This window comes from Macaca nemestrina, chromosome 1 (assembly GCF_043159975.1).
Source record: "Macaca nemestrina isolate mMacNem1 chromosome 1, mMacNem.hap1, whole genome shotgun sequence".
NCBI classification, from domain to species: Eukaryota; Metazoa; Chordata; class Mammalia; order Primates; family Cercopithecidae; genus Macaca; species Macaca nemestrina.
Window position 1 is genome coordinate 182,293,252 of NC_092125.1, and position 18,251 is coordinate 182,311,502.

The 18,251-nt window shown below is 39.5% G+C and overlaps 1 protein-coding gene across 4 annotated transcripts in view; it reads left to right on the forward strand.

The window, feature by feature from the left end:
* LOC105495236 (epidermal growth factor receptor pathway substrate 15) overlaps positions 1-17,583 on the forward strand; it is a 162,514-nt gene extending 144,931 nt beyond the window's left edge. For all 4 annotated transcript variants that reach the window (XM_071093088.1, XM_071093090.1, XM_071093083.1 and 1 more), the window contains exons 22-25: positions 5,323-5,399; positions 7,333-7,495; positions 10,010-10,197; positions 14,492-17,583. In XM_071093088.1, the coding sequence (XP_070949189.1) occupies positions 5,323-5,399; positions 7,333-7,495; positions 10,010-10,197; positions 14,492-14,638 (575 nt within the window). In that variant the 3' untranslated portion in view covers positions 14,639-17,583. The remainder of the gene's footprint in view (positions 1-5,322; positions 5,400-7,332; positions 7,496-10,009; positions 10,198-14,491) is intronic.
* The last annotated feature ends 668 nt before the right edge of the window (positions 17,584-18,251 follow it).

The window sequence follows — 18,251 nt, forward strand, 5'->3', positions numbered from 1 at the left end:
AAAAAAAAATTAGCTGGGTGTGTTGGCACACACCTGTAATGCCAGCTACTCGGGAGGCTGAGGCACAAGAATCCCTTGAATCTGGGAGGCGGAGGTTGCAGTGAGACAAGATCACACCACTGCACTCCAGCCTGGGCAACGGAGCGAGAGTCCATTTCAAAAAAAAACAAAATAGGCTGGGCGTGGTGGCTTATGCCTGTTATCCCAGCACTTTGGGAGGCCGGGGTGGGTGGATCACCTGAGATCAGGAGTTTGAGACCAGCCTGGCCAACATGGCGAAACCCTGTCTCTACTAAAAGTGCAAAAATTAGCCAGGCATGGTGGCACGTGCCTATAATCCTAGCTACTCAGGAGGCTAAGGCAGGAGAATCGCTTGAACCCAGGAGGCGGAGGTTTCAGAGAGCCAAGATCATGCCGCTGCACTCCAGCCTGGGCTACAGAGTGAGACTACGTCTTTTAAAAATAATAATAATAATAATAATAATAAAATAACAATTAAAAAGTATAGTATAGTAAATATGTAAACCAGTAACATAGTTGTTTATTATCATTATCAAATATGGGTTGAGTATCCGAGGTCTGAAAAGTCTAAAATTTGAAAATCTAAACCTTTTTGAGCACTAATATGATGCTCCAAGGAAATGCTCGTTGGAGCATTTTGGGTTTCAGGATTTTTGGATTTGGGATACTGAACTTATAAGCATATATAGTACAAATATTCCAAAATCTGCAAAAATCTGAAATCCAAAACACTCCTTCTCCCAAGCATTTCAGATAAGGGATACTAAACCTGTATTGTGTACTCCACATAATTGTGTGTGCTATACCTGGATACGACTGGCAACACAGGTTTGTTTACATCAACATCACCACAAACGCATGAGTAAGGACTATGGATATTATGATGGCTATGAAGTCATTAGGTGATACGAATTTTTTAGCCCAATTATAATCTTATTGGGCCACCATCATATATGTAGTCTGTTGTTGACCAAACATTGTTATGTGACACATGTCAAGATTTCTGGTAGTTAGCTGTTTTTCAGGGAATTATTTGTGAGCCTTAAAATTGGTTTCCCTTATTCCTTGTTATTCAGCTGGTTGTGCTAAGAAATGTTATATTTGTTTGGAGGATTCTTAATAGACAGTTTTGTCCCTTTTTTCTTTGCATATTTTCAACAAATATGAGCATCTCCTATTTTCCAGACCTTGTGCTATGCCTTGAGGATACAACTGTGAACAAAACAAAGTTCCTGTCTTCATAGAGTTTGTATAAGAAAGATAGGCAATAAACAAATATATGTCAAATACTGATGAGTACTGTGATTAAATCAGGGTAAAGGATAAAAAGTGATATACCTAAAATGTGGCTTTATCATGTACACCTTCACAAAAAACCATATCAGCATAGCATGATCTCAGATATGTAAGAAAAAAATACCAGGAATACAGGCTGTTAAAGAAGTATGCTGAAATATTCATAAGAGTTATTTCTGATAGTGAGATTCAGGGATGATTTTTTAATTATACTTTTATATATTTTTCCGAAGCATTCATTACCTTTATTCTTGGGGGAGAGGCGGTACTAATGAGGTAATGTGTGCACCTAAAGCCCGGTTCTGCTGGCTCATAGCTCCTGTGTGCACCAAGAGGAAGAAAGTCACCTGCATGGTTTCTCTTTAGTGTTTCTGGAACTCCCCCCAGCAGGTGTCTTACATGTGATCTGAACAAGTTCAACTCAGTGAGTCCTTCTGCTTTCTGAACAAGCCTCTGCCTCCTGAACAGGCCTCTCTGCCTCATATCAACCATGATCAGTATCTGAAAAGGTTATTTGTCGTTCATCTAAGATTTGTCTTTCCGCAGTGTTTAGTGCTAAATAGATCATTTATGAGGAAAGTGTAGAAAAACTCTTTAGTAAGGTACTATATATTCTTCATATAGAGTAATTTTTTTAATTAATTTTGTTCACAATATATGCTTCACAATATTCCAGTCAAATCTGACCTAACTCAGGCTATTGCACACATGTTGTGACTTGTAAAGGCTGTGGGACAGGACAGAGAAAAGGCATGAAGCACATTTTCAGTCCCACAAGTGAAATGAGCCCAACTCTTTCCCTTGTCAGCAGTCAGGGAGAGCATCTTCACCCCACTCAGGCTGTGCCTCAGCTACCTCAGCATCAGAAATAACAGGAGCCGGGCAGGTGGCCTATAATCCCAGCACTTTGGGAGGCTTAGGCTGGCAGATCGCTGGAGGTCAGAAGTTTGAGACCAGCCTGGCCAACATGGTGAAATCCTGTCTCTACTAAAAATACAAAGAATTAACCAGGTGTGGTGGCACACACCTGTATTCCCAGCTACTTGGGAGGCTGAGGCACGAGAATCACTTGAATCTGGGAGGCAGAGGTTGCAGTGAGCCAAGATATAACAGGAAAAGGAGAGAAAGAAGGGAAACCCTAAAACAGTACCTACGATGAGGCTGGGCCCCAGGCTGAGGACTTGGCACATATGTATCAATGAAAAGGCCGTCTTTTATAGCTAGAATTGTAGGATTTCCTATAACCCTGAACTTCCCAACATCCTCTTCAGGATCAGAGTTGCTGGTATATCCTTAAAGGCCTGATTTTTCTGTGCTTCTACCCAGTCCTTTTTCCCACTCGGGCTCCCCCTCGTCTGCGGCTGTCTTGGTAACGAAATGTTTGGTGACAAAGCAAACAAAAATAGTGTATCTTCTTTGCTCCTCTTATTATGTCCAAGATATACTCATTTTTAGAGATAGGGGCACACTTTACACATTCAAATAGGTGGGTAAGCACACTTTTGTTCTAAGCATAGTTTGAGGAGAACTCTTCCTTTTTTTTTTTTTTTTTTTTTTTTTGTTGAGACAGAGTTTTACTCTGTCGCCCAGGCTGGAGTGCAGTGGCGCAATCTCAGCTCACTGCAGCCCCCACTTTCCAGGTTCAAGTGATTCTCCTGTCTCAGCCTCCCGAGTAGCTGAGATTACAGGCGTGTACCACCACGCCCGTCTAATTTTTGTATTTTTAGTAGAGACAGGGTTTCACCGTGTTGGCCAGGCTGGTCTCGAACTCCTGACCTCAGGTGATCTGCCTGCCTCGGCCTCCCAAAGTGCTGGGATTACAGGCATGAGCCACTGTGCCCAGCCTGAGGAGAACTTTTCTATGCCTCTTTGTCTTGCCTTCTCTTTTGCAGTTCTTTGCTTGCCTTCCTTTCCAACTGTTTGCTTTGTTTCTTTCCATCTTCCTGTATCAGGCAACAATTCCTATAAACATTATTTGATGTTATTGGTAGTCCTTGCACCTGAATAGGTGAAACCTATCTCAGAGTAGATCATGCATTCCAGCTGAAAATGTTAGTCTACTTGGTAAGTGCAATGTGATGGAAGAAACAACTTCTCAGGCCTGTGAAACATTGATTAAATATACTTTTTTGTTTCTTTGTTTGTTGGAGACAGACATGCTCTGTCACCCGGGCTGGAGTGCAGTGTCATGATCTCGGCTCACTGCAACCTCCGCCTCCTGGGTTCAAGCAATTCTCCTGCCTCAGCCTCCCAAGCAGCTGGTATTACAGGCATGTGCCACCACGCGCAGCTAATTGTTTGTATTTTTAGTAGAGACAGGGTTTCTCTATGTTGGCCAGGCTGGTCTTGAAATCCTGGCCTCAAATGATCTACCCACCTATGTTTCCCAAAGTCCTGGGATTACAGGTATGAGCCACTGCACCTGGCCCATTAAATATACTTTTGTAGTTACTGTTCCTTCTGCCTGGTAGCCTGGTTTCTTTTCCCCATGTTTATCTATTTGGTAAACTCCATTTCTTATTCGAAAGATTTTATTTAAAAGCCAAATGTAGTGGCTTCTTTGCTTCTTTTCCAGATTCACCCAGGCAGTTAGTGTCTCCCACTACAAGTTTTTCGTACCTCTCTCATGACCCATATAAGACTGTTTTATTATTATTTGTTTACATATCTTTTACTAGACTGTGAACTTTTTCTTTTTTTTTTTTTTTTTTTTTTTTTGAGACGGAGTCTCGCTCTGTCGCCCAGGCTGGAGTGCAGTGGCCGGATCTCAGCTCACTGCAAGCTCCGCCTCCCGGGTTCACGCCGTTCTCCTGCCTCAGCCTCCCGAGTAGCTGGGACTACAGGCGCCCGCCACCTCGCCCGGCTAGTTTTTTTTTTTGTATTTTTTTAGTAGAGACGGGGTTTCACCGTGTTAGCCAGGATGGTCTTGATCTCCTGACCTCGTGATCCGCCCGTCTCGGCCTCCCAAAGTGCTGGGATCACAGGCTTGAGCCACCGTGCCCGGCCGACTGTGAACTTTTTCAAGGGTAGGAATTGTATCATTTTATTTTCTCAGACTTGGTATATGGTCAACAAATGTTTGTTGACTGTCCGTTCTTCTTTGGATAGGACTTATTCCCTGTTTTCAAGGACCTTACCATCTAATAAGGGTGATCAGTTACAGGTAACCATGGTACAAACTAGAATGCAATTAGTGCCACAGAGAAGGAAAAAATTACTTCTTGCTGTGGGAAGTAGTGACACCTAAGTTACTCCAGGGTTTGTTGATGAGGTAGCATTTGAAATGGGCCTTGAAGGATGAGTATGAAATGTGGCATTAGTGGCATTATATTAGCTTTTTGTACTTCTTGATGTCTTTATTAGCAGTAATTTAAGTTCATAGAATATTATTTGACATGGGTTCCAAAGCCTTACCTATAAATCATCTAGTTATTACTTTACCTATACTTTACCTATAAATCATTACTTTATTTGCTATTACTTTACCTATAAATCATTCATCAGTTGATTTATACAAAGGAATACATCTTGTGGGGTTATCAGTATACACTCTGTCTTTGTGGGTGTCAGTCATAAATTCAGGAATTAATATTTGAGATTGTATGTTTTCAACTGTCTGAATGTTATTAACCAAAAGAAAACATGAAATTTGATGCCTTGGCTGGATTTGGTGGCTCATGCCTGTAATTCCAGCACTCTGGGAGGCTGAGGCAGGAGGATCACTTGAACCCAGGAGTTTGAGATCAGCCTAGGCAACATGGCAAAACCCCATCCCCACAAAAAATACAAAAATTAGGCACGGTGGCACATACACATAGTCCCAGCTACTCAGGAGGCTGAGGTGGGAGGATCACTTGAGCCTAGGAGATTGAGGCTGCAGTGAGCCATGAGTGTACCACTGCTCTCCAGGCTGGGTGACAGAGTAAGACTCTGTCTCACAAAAAAAAAAAAAAAAAAAAGAATGTCCTACTGTCCTGTTTCATTTATTTTCTTTATTCATTTTAGCCACAGACCCCTTTGCTTCTGTTTTTGGGAATGAATCATTTGGAGATGGATTCGCCGACTTCAGCACATTGTCAAAGGTAATTTACAGTAATTAATGGGAAGGGAAAATATACTGTGTTTCCACCAAAAGAGCAATCCTCCTTTGAATTACATAGTCCTTTCACAAAGTTGCAACTTGATTTCAGTAAATCACAGCAAATGTTGATTTCAGATAGAAATGAAAGATAACATTATAGTTAGACACATTTCTTTATATAACTAGACTGTATTGATGGTATAGGTAATTATAATTTTCTATTGGCATGTTTGCTCAGCAACTTCATATTTAGTCTTCTGTCTTTTTAAACATGTTTCTCTCAGTTGAACCACATTTTCCCCCTGTTGACTGTCTGGGTCAATAGGTGTAAAATCTGGGTTTTTATTTCGTCCTCTCTGTGTTGGTTACTTGATTTTATGTTCTGAGGTTGTTAGGGTCAGTATTAAGGTAATTAATACACAAAGTCCAGTACTAAATGTCCACTACTTATTTTCCACTGTGGCTGTGGTATTGATTCGGGCTAAGAGAAAAGGAGGATTAGATTGTTGGTTCCTTGGTTCTCAACTGAGGGTTATTTTGCCACCAGAGGAACATTTGGCAATGTCTAGAGACCTTTTTGGTTTTCACAGTTGAGTAGGAGATGCTACTCATATCTAGAAGATAGAGATGAGGGATGCTATTTAATACAGTCCACTCTCTAGTCCCCCACAATATGCAGTTATGTCCAGCCCAAAATGTCACTGTTGAGCATTGCCTAAATAAATGTAAAATTGTGAAGTATATGATTCATTATAGAAAAGTTAATCTTTTGTTACATATTCGAAAGGCAGGGTCTTCGGACACACATTAAAATTTATCATTCCAGCCAGGCGCGGTGGCTCATGCCTGTTATCCCAGCACTTTGAGAGACCAAGGCAGGTGGATTGTCTGGGCTCAGGAGTTCAAGACCAGCCTGGGCAACATGGCGAAACCTCGTCTTGACCAAAAAATACAAAAAGTTGGCCAGGCATGGTGGCGCGCACCTGTAGTCCCAGCTGCTTGGAAGGCTGAGATGGGCGGATCACATGAGCCCAAGAGGCAGAGGTCGCAGTTGAGCCTAGATTGTGCCACTATACTCCAACCTTAGAGTGAGACCTCGTCTCAAAAAAAAAAAAATTATTTCATGGGATCAGTTTGCTTTAAAAAATTGACTTTCAGGCTTACTTTGCAGTAACTCAAGCCTGTAATCCCAGCATCTTAGGTGGCTGAGATGAGAGGATTGCTTGAGCCCAGGAGTTCAAGACCAGACTGGGCAGCATAACAAAACCCCATCTCTACAAAATAAAAAAATAGCTAGGCGTGTTGGTACATGCCTGTAGTCCTAGCTATTCAAGAGGCTAACTGAGGCAGGAGGATTCCTAGAGCCCAGGGGTTCAAGACTGCAGTGAGCTATGATTGTGCCACTGCACTCCAGCTTAGGATACTTAGGAGACTCCTGCCTCTTAAAAAAAAAAAAAAAAAAAAACCATTGACTTTCAGGTTGTCTTTATAGTTTGTCAAGATGTCATTTTCTTTGCATTAGTATTAAATCTCATATTTAAGTTCATTAGGAAGTATGGAATCTATTTTTTTTTTCCTTTCATTACCATTTAGATCAGATATTCTTTGTGGAAAGGCATTCAATCCCTTTAAAATGGGCCTCAGGTGGTTTTGCATTGAATATTTCCTGAAGCTTGACAAACTTTTAATCTAGATTGAACTTTTTTTGGTTTGATCTGTTACTCTTAATAAGTAATGATGTTAGAATCACTACTCATATAGAATAACTTTTTTTCAAAAATTTCTCCCATTGGACTCTGAATGCAAAGGTTAAAATGACAGTGGTCTCAGAATTAAATAAAACTGTATAATACTTAAGTCATTATTCTAAATGCTACATGACTACCACAGTTTGCTTGGTGTAGCCATGTATAACCATTTCTTTTTAAACAAAGGTCAACAATGAAGATCCTTTTAGTTCAGCCACATCGAGCTCTGTAAGCAATGCAATGATTACAAAAAATGTATTTGAGGAAACATCGGTGAAAAGTGAAGATGAACCCCCAGCGCTGCCACCAAAGGTCGGAACTCCAACAAGACCCTGCCCACCACCACCTGGTATGAGATTTGGTACTTTTCTTCAGTCAACTACATGGCTTTTCTCTTTCTGAAAAGTATTGTGTGGAGCTTACTTATATAAAGGGCTTTAAATGAAACAAGTCAAACGTATGTCAGAAGCTTCCTGCTGTCATTCATTCTGACCTAACTGCCGAATTACAGACATGCACCTAAGAGATCAGCATGTGTACATTTCATGAGCTGTTTTTCTGCTAAAACCTGTTTTTCTTTTCTTTTTTTTTTTTTTAACTTAATCATTTCAGAGAGGCAGTAAATGGAAAAGGGAAAGTGTCAAGAAAATCTCTTTGCCTTTTAGAAACTCATTGATTATCCATTTGAATAGCAGTTTCCTGTACTTTGGTGTTTTAATTATAATTTATTTAAGAGAAGATTGTTTCAAAGTCCTTTTCCCGTAACATATAAAGTCTTCCTTAAGTCCTTTAATGTGAGAATATATGGCCTCTTTAGTATCCAGAATTCAGCAATATAGTGATTTGAAACAAAGTATTGGTTTTCTTGAAGGAAAATGGTATTTTAGCTAACTTAAAAGATTCCTTTTTTTTTTTTTTTTTTTTTTTTTTTTTTTTTTGAGATGGAAACTTGCTCTGTCTCCCAGGCTGGAGTGCAGTGGCACAATCTCAGCTCACTGCAGCCTCAGCCTCCCGGGTTCAAGGGATTCTCCTGCCTCAGCCTCCCGAGTAGCTGGGATTACAGGCATGATCCACCATGCCTACCTAATTTTTATATTTTTAGTAGAGATTGGGTTTCACCATGTTGGCCAGACTGGTCTCTATCTCCTGACCTCAGGTGATCTGCCCACCTCGGCCTCCCAAAGTGCTGGGATTATAGGTGTGAGCCACCACGCCTGGCCAAGACTCTTTTCTAATAGTGATTTTTCTCTTATTTTTGTTTGTATGATTAGTATGTGTGTGTATGTATATGTTTAGCACTATACAAAGGAAAGTTTGTTTTGTTTTTAGGTCATAATAAGTGGGTAAAAGGATAATTCCTTGAGTAGTTGTAGTGCTGTTGGGCTATTATGTGAGAAGACACATTTTAGTACATTTTTTTAAAAATCATACCTCATTCCTTGGGAAATTTTCAGTCTAAGTAGTTACAGATTAATACTGCCTTTTCATCATAACCTTTCCATGGTCTTGAGCAGGTAAGTTTTTTTTCTTTGACTGAAAGGATTGCATGTACAATTGTTAATACCTGATAATCTGTTGAAAAATCAGGTAAATGAGTTAAGTGATTCCTTCTAAGGAAAAGTAGCTTATGTCATATATTTCTAGAAGTGAGGTTGCCAGAATATATTTAAAAATAAATAATGGTTAATTTGCACATTTAACTTTTTACACTTGCATGATGCTAATAGTGAGGTTGTTTTTTTAAATCTTAAGTAAAATAATATGCTAGTGCTTTTGTTAAATCTCAGAATCTTCAACCAGGTGATTGTATATCATTGTAAAAAGATTAAGGAAAAGACTGGTTTGTTGGAAAGAGCACTGAACTGGGAGTCTAAAAATCTAGGTTCTGTTTCTGGATGTTCCCTAACTGTGATCTTAAGTGTATAATTTCATATATCTGACCGTTGGCTGTTAAATATTGGCAGCAATTCTAATTTTGCCTACTTTCACAGGATTATTGGAAGGATCCATTGAGATATGAGCATCTTTTCTAAGCAGCTACAGTGATGGAATCTGTTGTGTTATGATTGCTATTACCAGCTTATGCATTTTAGGAAAAAAATATATTTAGAGATATTTTGATCCCTAATTTTATTATCTTTTCTTCAAGAAGTACTAAGTTTAAGTAAGACTTAGAGAACTTGTTTGAAAATGGTAATGAATTAGTGAGTGACTAATAGGACAGAATACTATTGTTGGGTCAGAGATTATTTGATCAGCAACCACAAAGATTTAGGCCCTGGGCTTCAAAACATTTTTTCTTCATTTTGAAATACAGTAAATAACAAAAAATTGGCAGGGTTTTACTACAGTAGTTTTAAAATTTTATGCTCCTAGGTATTGTATCTAGAACTAGAGAAAAATCAGAAGAATTTTCCCATTTTTCAGAGGTCTTTTGCTCTTACTGCCACTAGTGGATAACTGTTATCAGGCTGAGGTTTATAACAGCAGAGGCAGGCCATTTCTGTCTTTATTCTTTATTATTCTCCTTCTGTTTAATCCATTCGTCTCTCTTTTTGGGAACATGCTGCTTGGTTGTGGCTGGGGGATGGTGGTATTCAATCTCTGGACAAAAATATGATTCCTGGCCCATCCTTGCTTTGCTATTTGTTTCATTAGCTGCACATAGCTGGAATCTATTTGAGAGATCATGTGTGAAGAATTTGAGGACAGATAGTTGGTGTTGCCATTTAAGACAAGAATGTGTTTTAGGTACTCAGTCATCCTCTACTCACGGTACTTTAATGCTATCTGTGTACATGTTCTTGTGTGCTTGTATTTGCTGTATTTACTGGTTGAATTAATTGTGATGATTTTGATCCAGGGAAAAGATCCATCAACAAACTGGATTCTCCTGATCCCTTTAAACTGAATGATCCATTTCAGCCTTTCCCAGGCAATGATAGCCCCAAAGAAAAAGATCCTGAAATGTTTTGTGATCCATTCACTTCTTCTGCTACTACCACTACCAATAGAGAGGCTGATCCAAGCAGTTTTGCCAACTTCAGTGCTGTAAGTACTGTGAATGAGTTTTTTGGGGGAAAAATCTTTGAAGAGTTTTCAAAGATTATTTTGGAGTCTGCCAAGTTTGCATCATTTTAACTAAATTTACCAAGATACTAAAAATAATCTTTCGTTCTTCTCCCAAGAAAAACCTCTGTTTGATCCTGTTTTGACAGTTCTGTGGTTGTTCCATTGCACAAATGATTTTAGTAGTCTTAGTTCTTGTCATATATACAAGTTGTTTTGTAAATATTTCTCTTAGTCTTGGTAATATAAGTAAAATCCTAACAGTTGTTACTTTGTGGATGGTTATGGGTGATGATGACTTAATGAACAATTACAGAGTCATTGGTGTCTGCCCACTAGATGAACAATGCCAGTAATAAGTTTGTGCATTTGCAGCTGTGTATGTGTGGTTGTGTATAAAGTTTTAATGATTTCTGAGACCAGTCAGCAAATATTATATCAGAGGATAGGGCCAGAGATTATTTGAATAGAAAGTAAAACTATTAAACTTATATAGTCACTTTTTAAAAATGTAAATGCCAGTTTTATGAAATAAATAAATAAATGGTTGTCAGGATTTAAACAATCTTTAATTATTCGGAGAGATCTAATTCACTAACTTCTCATGTTTACTCTGCATTCTTTCAGAGATGTCTAAAATAGGAAGATCATTAGAAACAGTGGAAGGGTGCCATGATAACAGCATAAGCAGGGCGTATAAAATCACAGAAATGGGGCCACCAACCATGGAGGTATCAGTCTAGAGGGACATAAAGCAATGTCATATATTCCATCATTATTCAGTAAAAACAAGTTATTTTTAAATAAAATTCTTAGACTGGGTAACAAAGTTTCAGTTTCCCAGTTTTTTCAGGCAAAATAACCTTCGTTATCACTGCCTGTTCTGTAAAACAGGAACTTTCTTCTGTTTATCACCTTATGCCCTTGAGATGATTTTGGAAACAGGAGATCTAGTGGCCAGGTAATTCTGCCTAATATTTCCCTCCTCAATGTAGCATTGGGACATTCAACCAGTTGCTTTATCCCTGCAGCTATTTCTAGTTAGAAAGGAGGTAGTCAAGAATCTGCATGCAGGCTGGGCATGGTGGCTCATGCCTGTAATCCCAGCATTTTAAGAGACCAAAGTACTTTAAGCACCTGTAGTCCCAGCTACTTGGGGGGCTAAGGTGGTGGAGGTTGCAGTGAGCCATGATCATGCCACTGCACTCCAGCCTGGGTGACAGAGCCAGACCCTGTCTCCGAAAAAGAATCTGCATGCAACTAAGACGACTGAGCTCCCAGCTTTTGAATCTGTACTCTAAGTTCTGGTGGCTTCTCTTGAATATGAAGGAGCGCAAAACAGGAATCAATATTTTGAATATTGTAAAAATGGAGTATCAGAATTATACAGACTTTTTTTTTTGAGATGGAGTTTTGCTCTTATTGCCCAGGCTGGAGCGCAGTCGCATGATCTCAGCTCACCACAACCTCCACCTCCCGGATTCAAGCGATTCTCCCGCCTCAGCCTCCCAAGTAGCTGGGATTACAGGCATGTGCCACCACACCTGGCTAATTTTGTATTTTTAGTAGAGACGGGGTTTCTCCATGTTGGTCAGGCTGGTCTTGAACTCCTGACCTCAGGTGGTCCATCCGCCTCAGCCTCTCAAAATGTTGGGGATTACAGGTGTGAGCCGTCGTCGTGCCCAGCCTGACTTTCCTTTTTTTTTTTTTTTTTTTTGAGACAGAGTCTTGCTCTGTTGCCAGACTGGAGTGCGGTGGCGTAATGTCAGCTCACTGCAATCTACGCCTTCCAGGTTCAAGTGATTCTCCTGCCTCAGCCTCCCAAGTAGCTGGGACTACAGGCATGCGCCACCACACCTAGCTAATTTTTGTGTTTTTAGTAGAGACAGGATTTCACCATGTTGGCCAGGATGGTCTCGATCTCTTGACCTCGCAATGCACCTGCCTTGGTCTCCCGAAGTGCTGGGATTACAGGTGTGAACAACCGTGCCTGGCCCAATTTACCTTTCATTAGATGGAATTTGATTTGTTTCAAGCAGAGAATCAAAAATTAGCCTTTTTAGGGGGTTATAATTCTCTTTGTGTAAAATAACCCTGTGGTAGTTTGTGGCATTTAATATCTTAAGTATGGTTTTAGCAAGTCAAAATCTGGTTGGGGCCAGACAGGGTAGCTCATACCTGTAATCCCAGCACTTTGGAAGGCTGAGGCAGGTGGGTCACTTGAGGTCAGGAGTGTGAGACCAGCCTGGCCAACATAGTGAAACCCCATCTCTACTGAAAATACAAAATTAGCCAGGCGTGGTGGCGCAGGCCTGTAATCCCAGCTAGGGAGGCTGAGGTGGGAGGATCACTTAAGCCCCAGGCGGAGGTTGCAGGATCTGAGATAGTGCCGCTGTCCTCAAACTGGGTTACAGAGCGAGATTCCATCTCAAAACAACAACAACAAATCTGGTTGGAAGGAGGCTGAACAACAGCTGAGGCATTTTGCTCCAAACTCTCAGTATAGTGTAATAAAAAACAGCTTCTTTTTTCATTGTAAAACATGTGTTAAGTGTTACACATTTCAAAGTTTTGCTTAATTCCCTAGGGGGAAAAAAACTATGATTTCAAAAGCCTGACAAGGTATTTTATTTCATCCTTTCATGAAGGATTTTCTGTGTGACAAGACTTGAAACCAATTAGAATTTTTTAATTTAGTATTTGCCAAGGTTGCTGTTTGGGGTAGATAAAAATGTTTCCCCAACATAATAATTATGAGTGTTAAGATTTTATTTAGACTGGTCTAAAAGTTGCCAAAGCCTGGAGAAATCTTCATAATGCTTTTTTTTTCTTTTTTTTTTTTTTTTTTTTTTTGGCTCACTCCGTCCATCTGGCTGGAGAGCGGTGATATGATCACAGCTCACTGCAGCCTCAACTTCCCAGGCTCAGGTGATCCTCCCAAGTAGCTGGGACTATAGATGTGCATCACCATACCTGGCTAATCTTTTTGTAAAGACAGGGTTTTGCCATGTTGCCAAGATGAACTTCTTGAACGTCTGAGCTCAAGCAATTGGCCCACCTTGGCCTCCCAAAGTACTAGGATTACAGATGTCAGCCACTATGCCTGGCTCAAAATGCTTTTTATAAAATATGATTAGGTTCTTGGGAGGCCAAGGTGGGTGGATCATCTGAGGTCAGGAGTTCGAGATCAGCCTAACCAACATGAAGAAACCCTATCTCTACTAAAAATACAAAATTAGCCGGGCGTGGTGGTACATGCCTGTAATCCCAGCTACTCGGGAGGCTGAGGCAGGAGAATCGCTTGAACCCGGGAGGCAGAGGTTGTGGTGATCCAAGATTGTGCCATAGCATCCAGCCTGGGCAACAAGAGCAAAACTCCGTCTCAAAAAAAAAAAAAAAAGATTAGGTTTACATCATATCTTGCTTAGCATACCCAATACTTTAATATGATGTATAGCAAAATCAGCTTTTGTTTGTTTGTTTGTTTTGCTTCTTAGCTTTTCTATACATTAAGGGTTAGGAAACTACCAGTGGGATTAAGTTAAAAATGATTTTATCATGTGAGGGTCTCAGTAAAGTTGAAGTAGTAAATGTTTTACATTACATTAGATCAAAAAGGCTAGCCCTCTCCTGTTTTTAAATCTTCTAGTCTACTATAAGCATTTCTACTTTTTTTAGTGATTATATATAACATTTTATATATATATATTTTTTTATATATATATATATATATATATGTATTTTTTAGATGGAATCTCACTTTGTCACCCAGGCTGGAGTGCAGTGGTGCAGTTGCAGCTCACTGCAAACTCCGCCACCTGGGTTCAAGTGATTCTTGTGCCTCAGCCTCCCAAGTAGCTGGGATTACAGGCATCGCCACCATGCCCGGCTAATTTTTGTATTTTTAGCTGAGAGGGCGTTTTGCCATGTTGGCCAAGCTGGTCTCAAACTCCTGACCTCAGGTGATCCACCTGCCTCGGCCTCCAAAGTGCTGGGATTATAGGCATGAGCCATCACATCTAGCCTAGTGATATTTTTAACATTTAGTTTTATATTCTGTCTATAGATTGAATTAATTTTTTAAATTAAACTATGGTTTAATAATATTAAACATGTTTTCAGGAGAAAAAAAAAAAAAGAATTAACAAGTAACCAGACTATTTCCAGAGTCCTTCAGGTGAAACAAGTTAATGTCCTTTTGTAAAAACTATTTCCTTCTTTTTATTTGCTTTACTCATTTATTTATTCATTTGTTCATCGATCTTTTAAATGGCAGTATCCCTCTGAGGAAGATATGATCGAATGGGCCAAAAGGGAAAGTGAGAGAGAAGAAGAGCAGAGGCTTGCCCGACTAAATCAGCAAGAACAAGAAGACTTAGAACTGGCTATTGCACTCAGCAAATCTGAGATATCAGAAGCATGAAGAATTCTCTTGTTCTTTGGCAACAATATAGTACTCTTCTTCCTGAATACTGAAACTATTTACAATGTGTATCAAAACTACCTGTGAGCATGGGAATACAAAAGGTTTGAGATTCCTGTAAATGTGACAAAATTTTAGGATTTTTTTTTTCTTCATTACAGATTCGTCTTTTTTTTTCTTATAAAAGCCGTAACCCAGTCAGACAAATTCACCTTCACTTAGGCCCCTGGCCCCTGTTCTGGTATACATTTACTGTGAGCTTTTGCCTGCCTGTGCTATTTTACTTGTAAAGCTAGAGCACCCAAGCTTCTGCTTTCTGGAATATAGAGAAATAGTTTCACCCTGCACTACGCTGTTCTGTAGTTATTCTGATGATAGCCAGTGAGGTTCTTAAAGTTTGCAGTATTCTCCCCTGATTGGAATGGTTGAGTGAGGATAAGGGAAAGAATATCTTACTTCTTTTATGATTGGTGCAAATTGGCTAAAGTACATTTTTAAATTTCCTTATAGTAAAAATACTACTTAATTTGTTTTTTAGAGACAAGGAAAAATATTTTGCACAGATTTACTCCAGTATGGAAAAGGGACACTTTAGGTTGAACCATTATAGCCTCAGATTCGATCTTTTCCTAACTAAAAATATTAAAGCCTCATGTGTGAAATAAATTTTTTTAAAGATTTATCTGGATTTAGAGAATTTTAGATCAACAGATACCTCTCGGTGTGTTTGCTAATTAATAAAAATTAGTTTCTTACAAATAAAGTTTGTAAGAAAATGTTCATTTTAAGTGCTAGATAGTGGAGAAAATTTATCACCTAAAATATACCCATCAGTATAAGGCAAGCAAAAGTCTTAACATGGCAGCCATTCTGCCTTTGCCGTGGCCCTGTCCTGTTTAGTTCTTAGTGGGTTTATTTTTGTACTTTTGCAGAAGAAACTTCAGCAAGCTAGAACTGGAAGGTACTTTAATTTTTCATATATACTTGTTTTTTTTTTTTTTTTTAAATGAAGGCTCATTTACTTGAAATGTAAAAACTTTCACTCAATACAAATAGGAAAAAAAGTGATATGTTTTATATCATATTGCTTTTTGTCCATCTTTGTGGTTTAGTTTATTTACTCACTTCGTGTTTTTCACCTATAAAATTGTCAAGCTAGCAACAAAACTCTTGTTTGTTTAATTGGTAGAGAAGAGACCTGCCAGATTATCAAAACTCTTCATGTGTTAAAAGACCACTCCTGTAAAACCGACCTAGTGGACAAGCTGAATTTGAAATAGACTGTGAAGTAAGCTGTAACTTGTCATTTTAATTTTGTTTAACATGGTTACTGACTTAGATGATGTATTGAATACCAAGATAAAGAAAAATGCACCTAAAATCTAATTAGAATTATCTGGGTCACCAAGTCAAGGTGGTATTGATCTGTGTTAATCTGAGTAACTTATTGCCTAGCCTATAAATAAATTTCAAAGTATCCAATTCATTTCTTCTTCAAATGGTGCTTGTTTTCTTTCCATTACACAATTGGACTCCTACAGTTTAAAACAAACTTTAAACCAGTGTCTTGCACTGCTAATAACTTTTTTCTACCTTTGTAAATAGAAACATTTCTGCATAAAAGTCATACATATGAAGCAAGGGCTGAATCATAATCACAAGGCTTTAATTTTGATAAACGAATCCAGTGACCTAAGGATTTTCTGCAAAATTTGACTGAGAAGTTAAGTATTGGGAGTTGCGATAGGTGGTATTTTTGTTTGTTTTCTTCCTCTTAAACTCCTTAGGATAAAGGTAAGTTGACTTGAACAACTTTCTTTTGCACTGGGAAAATGAGCAAATGTTGGAAATGCTTCAAAAATTTTTTTAATTAAAAAAACACCCGAGGCCGGGCGCGGTGGCTCAAGCCTGTAATCCCAGCACTTTGGGAGGCCGAGACAGGTGGATCACGAGGTCAGGAGATCGAGACCATCCTGGCTAACATGGTGAAACCCCATCTCTACTAAAAAATACAAAAAACTAGCCGGACGAGGTGGCGGGCGCCTGTAGTCCCAGCTACTCGGGAGGCTGAGGCAGGAGAATGGCGTAAACCCGGGAGGCGGAACTTGCAGTGAGCTGAGATCCGGCCACTGCACCCCAGCCTCGGCGACAGAGCAAGACTCCGTCTCAAAAAAAAAAAAAAAAAACTCGAAAATAATAAATATCTATAACTTATAAACACCCACTTTCAATGTAATAAATGTATCCTAATCTTATGTATGTTTAACTGGATTACATAGATTTTTATCTTTTGTTAAAATGTGTATACTCCGTGGACCAATATAATGTTAAAGTATGTATATATTATATAAATATATATGTATATCTATGTGCTCGCTTGTGTAGGATGAATGTCTTAGAGTCGTTTGTGGTATTTTATGTTGCTGACTCTGGCTCCAGGGCCTGTGCTTGAAAAGGACAGATAAGTATTGCCCAGAGCTAAGTGGCACTACTTACAAAGTTTTAAACATCTTCTACATACTGATTCATGTTTATTTGAGCTCTCTTTATTATAGAATTTTCTCTTAAAGTTTCAAACCTCTAAGTTGTAGCCTGTAATTATGAGAACAGTAAAATTTAAGTAATAATAAAGAATCCTATCCATATATCTAATTTGCAGTGGAGTTTTGCATGGTCCTCTGATTATGTCCATGCTGTGTCCAAGGAGGAGTAGCTATATACAATCAGCACAGATTAATACGTGTAAAGGGTTTGGGACAGCACCTGGTATAGAATAAATAATAAATGTAAACTATTATTTTTGGTTATCATGTCCTTTTGCCTGCCTGTGCTATTTTACTTGTAAAGCTAGAGCACCCAAGCTTCTGCCTTCTGGAATATAGAAGTCTTTCATGTCTTTTGTGAAAGAAATGAAATGTATATGCATAAAGACAGTGCCTAAAACATATGTGGCTTTGTATATATGTGTTGAATAAGAATTTGTAGGCCCGACGCAGTGGCTCGCGCCTGTAATCCCAGCACTTCGGGAGGCTGAGGTGGGCAGATCACCTGAGGTCAGGAGTTCGAGAACAACCTGGCGAACATGGGGAAACTCTGTCTTTACTAAAAATGCGAAAAAATTAGATGAGCATAGTGGCTTGCACCTATAGTCCTAGCTACTCGGGAGGCTGACACAGGAGAATTGCTTGAACCCGGGAGGCAGAGGTTGCAGTGAGCGGAGATCACACCACTGGACTCCAGCCTGGGTGACAGAGTGAGACTCCGTCTCAAAAAGAAAAAAGAATTTGTCACTGGGGCCAGTGGCTCATGCCTGTAATCCCAGCACTTTGGGAGGCTGAGGTGGGAGGGTCACTTGAGCCCAGGAGTTTGAGACCAGCCTGGGGCAACATGGTGAGACCCCATCTCTACAAAAAAAAAAAAAAAAAAGCCAGGTGTGGTGGTGCATGCCTGTAGTCCCAGCTACTGGAGGCTGAGGTGGGAGGATCAATTGAGCCCAGTGAGGCTGCAAGAAGCTGGGGTTGTGCTGCTGTGCTCCAGCCTAGGCAACAGAGCAAGACCCTGTCTCAAAAAAAACAAAACAAAACAAAACTAATCCCAGCACTTTGGGAGGACA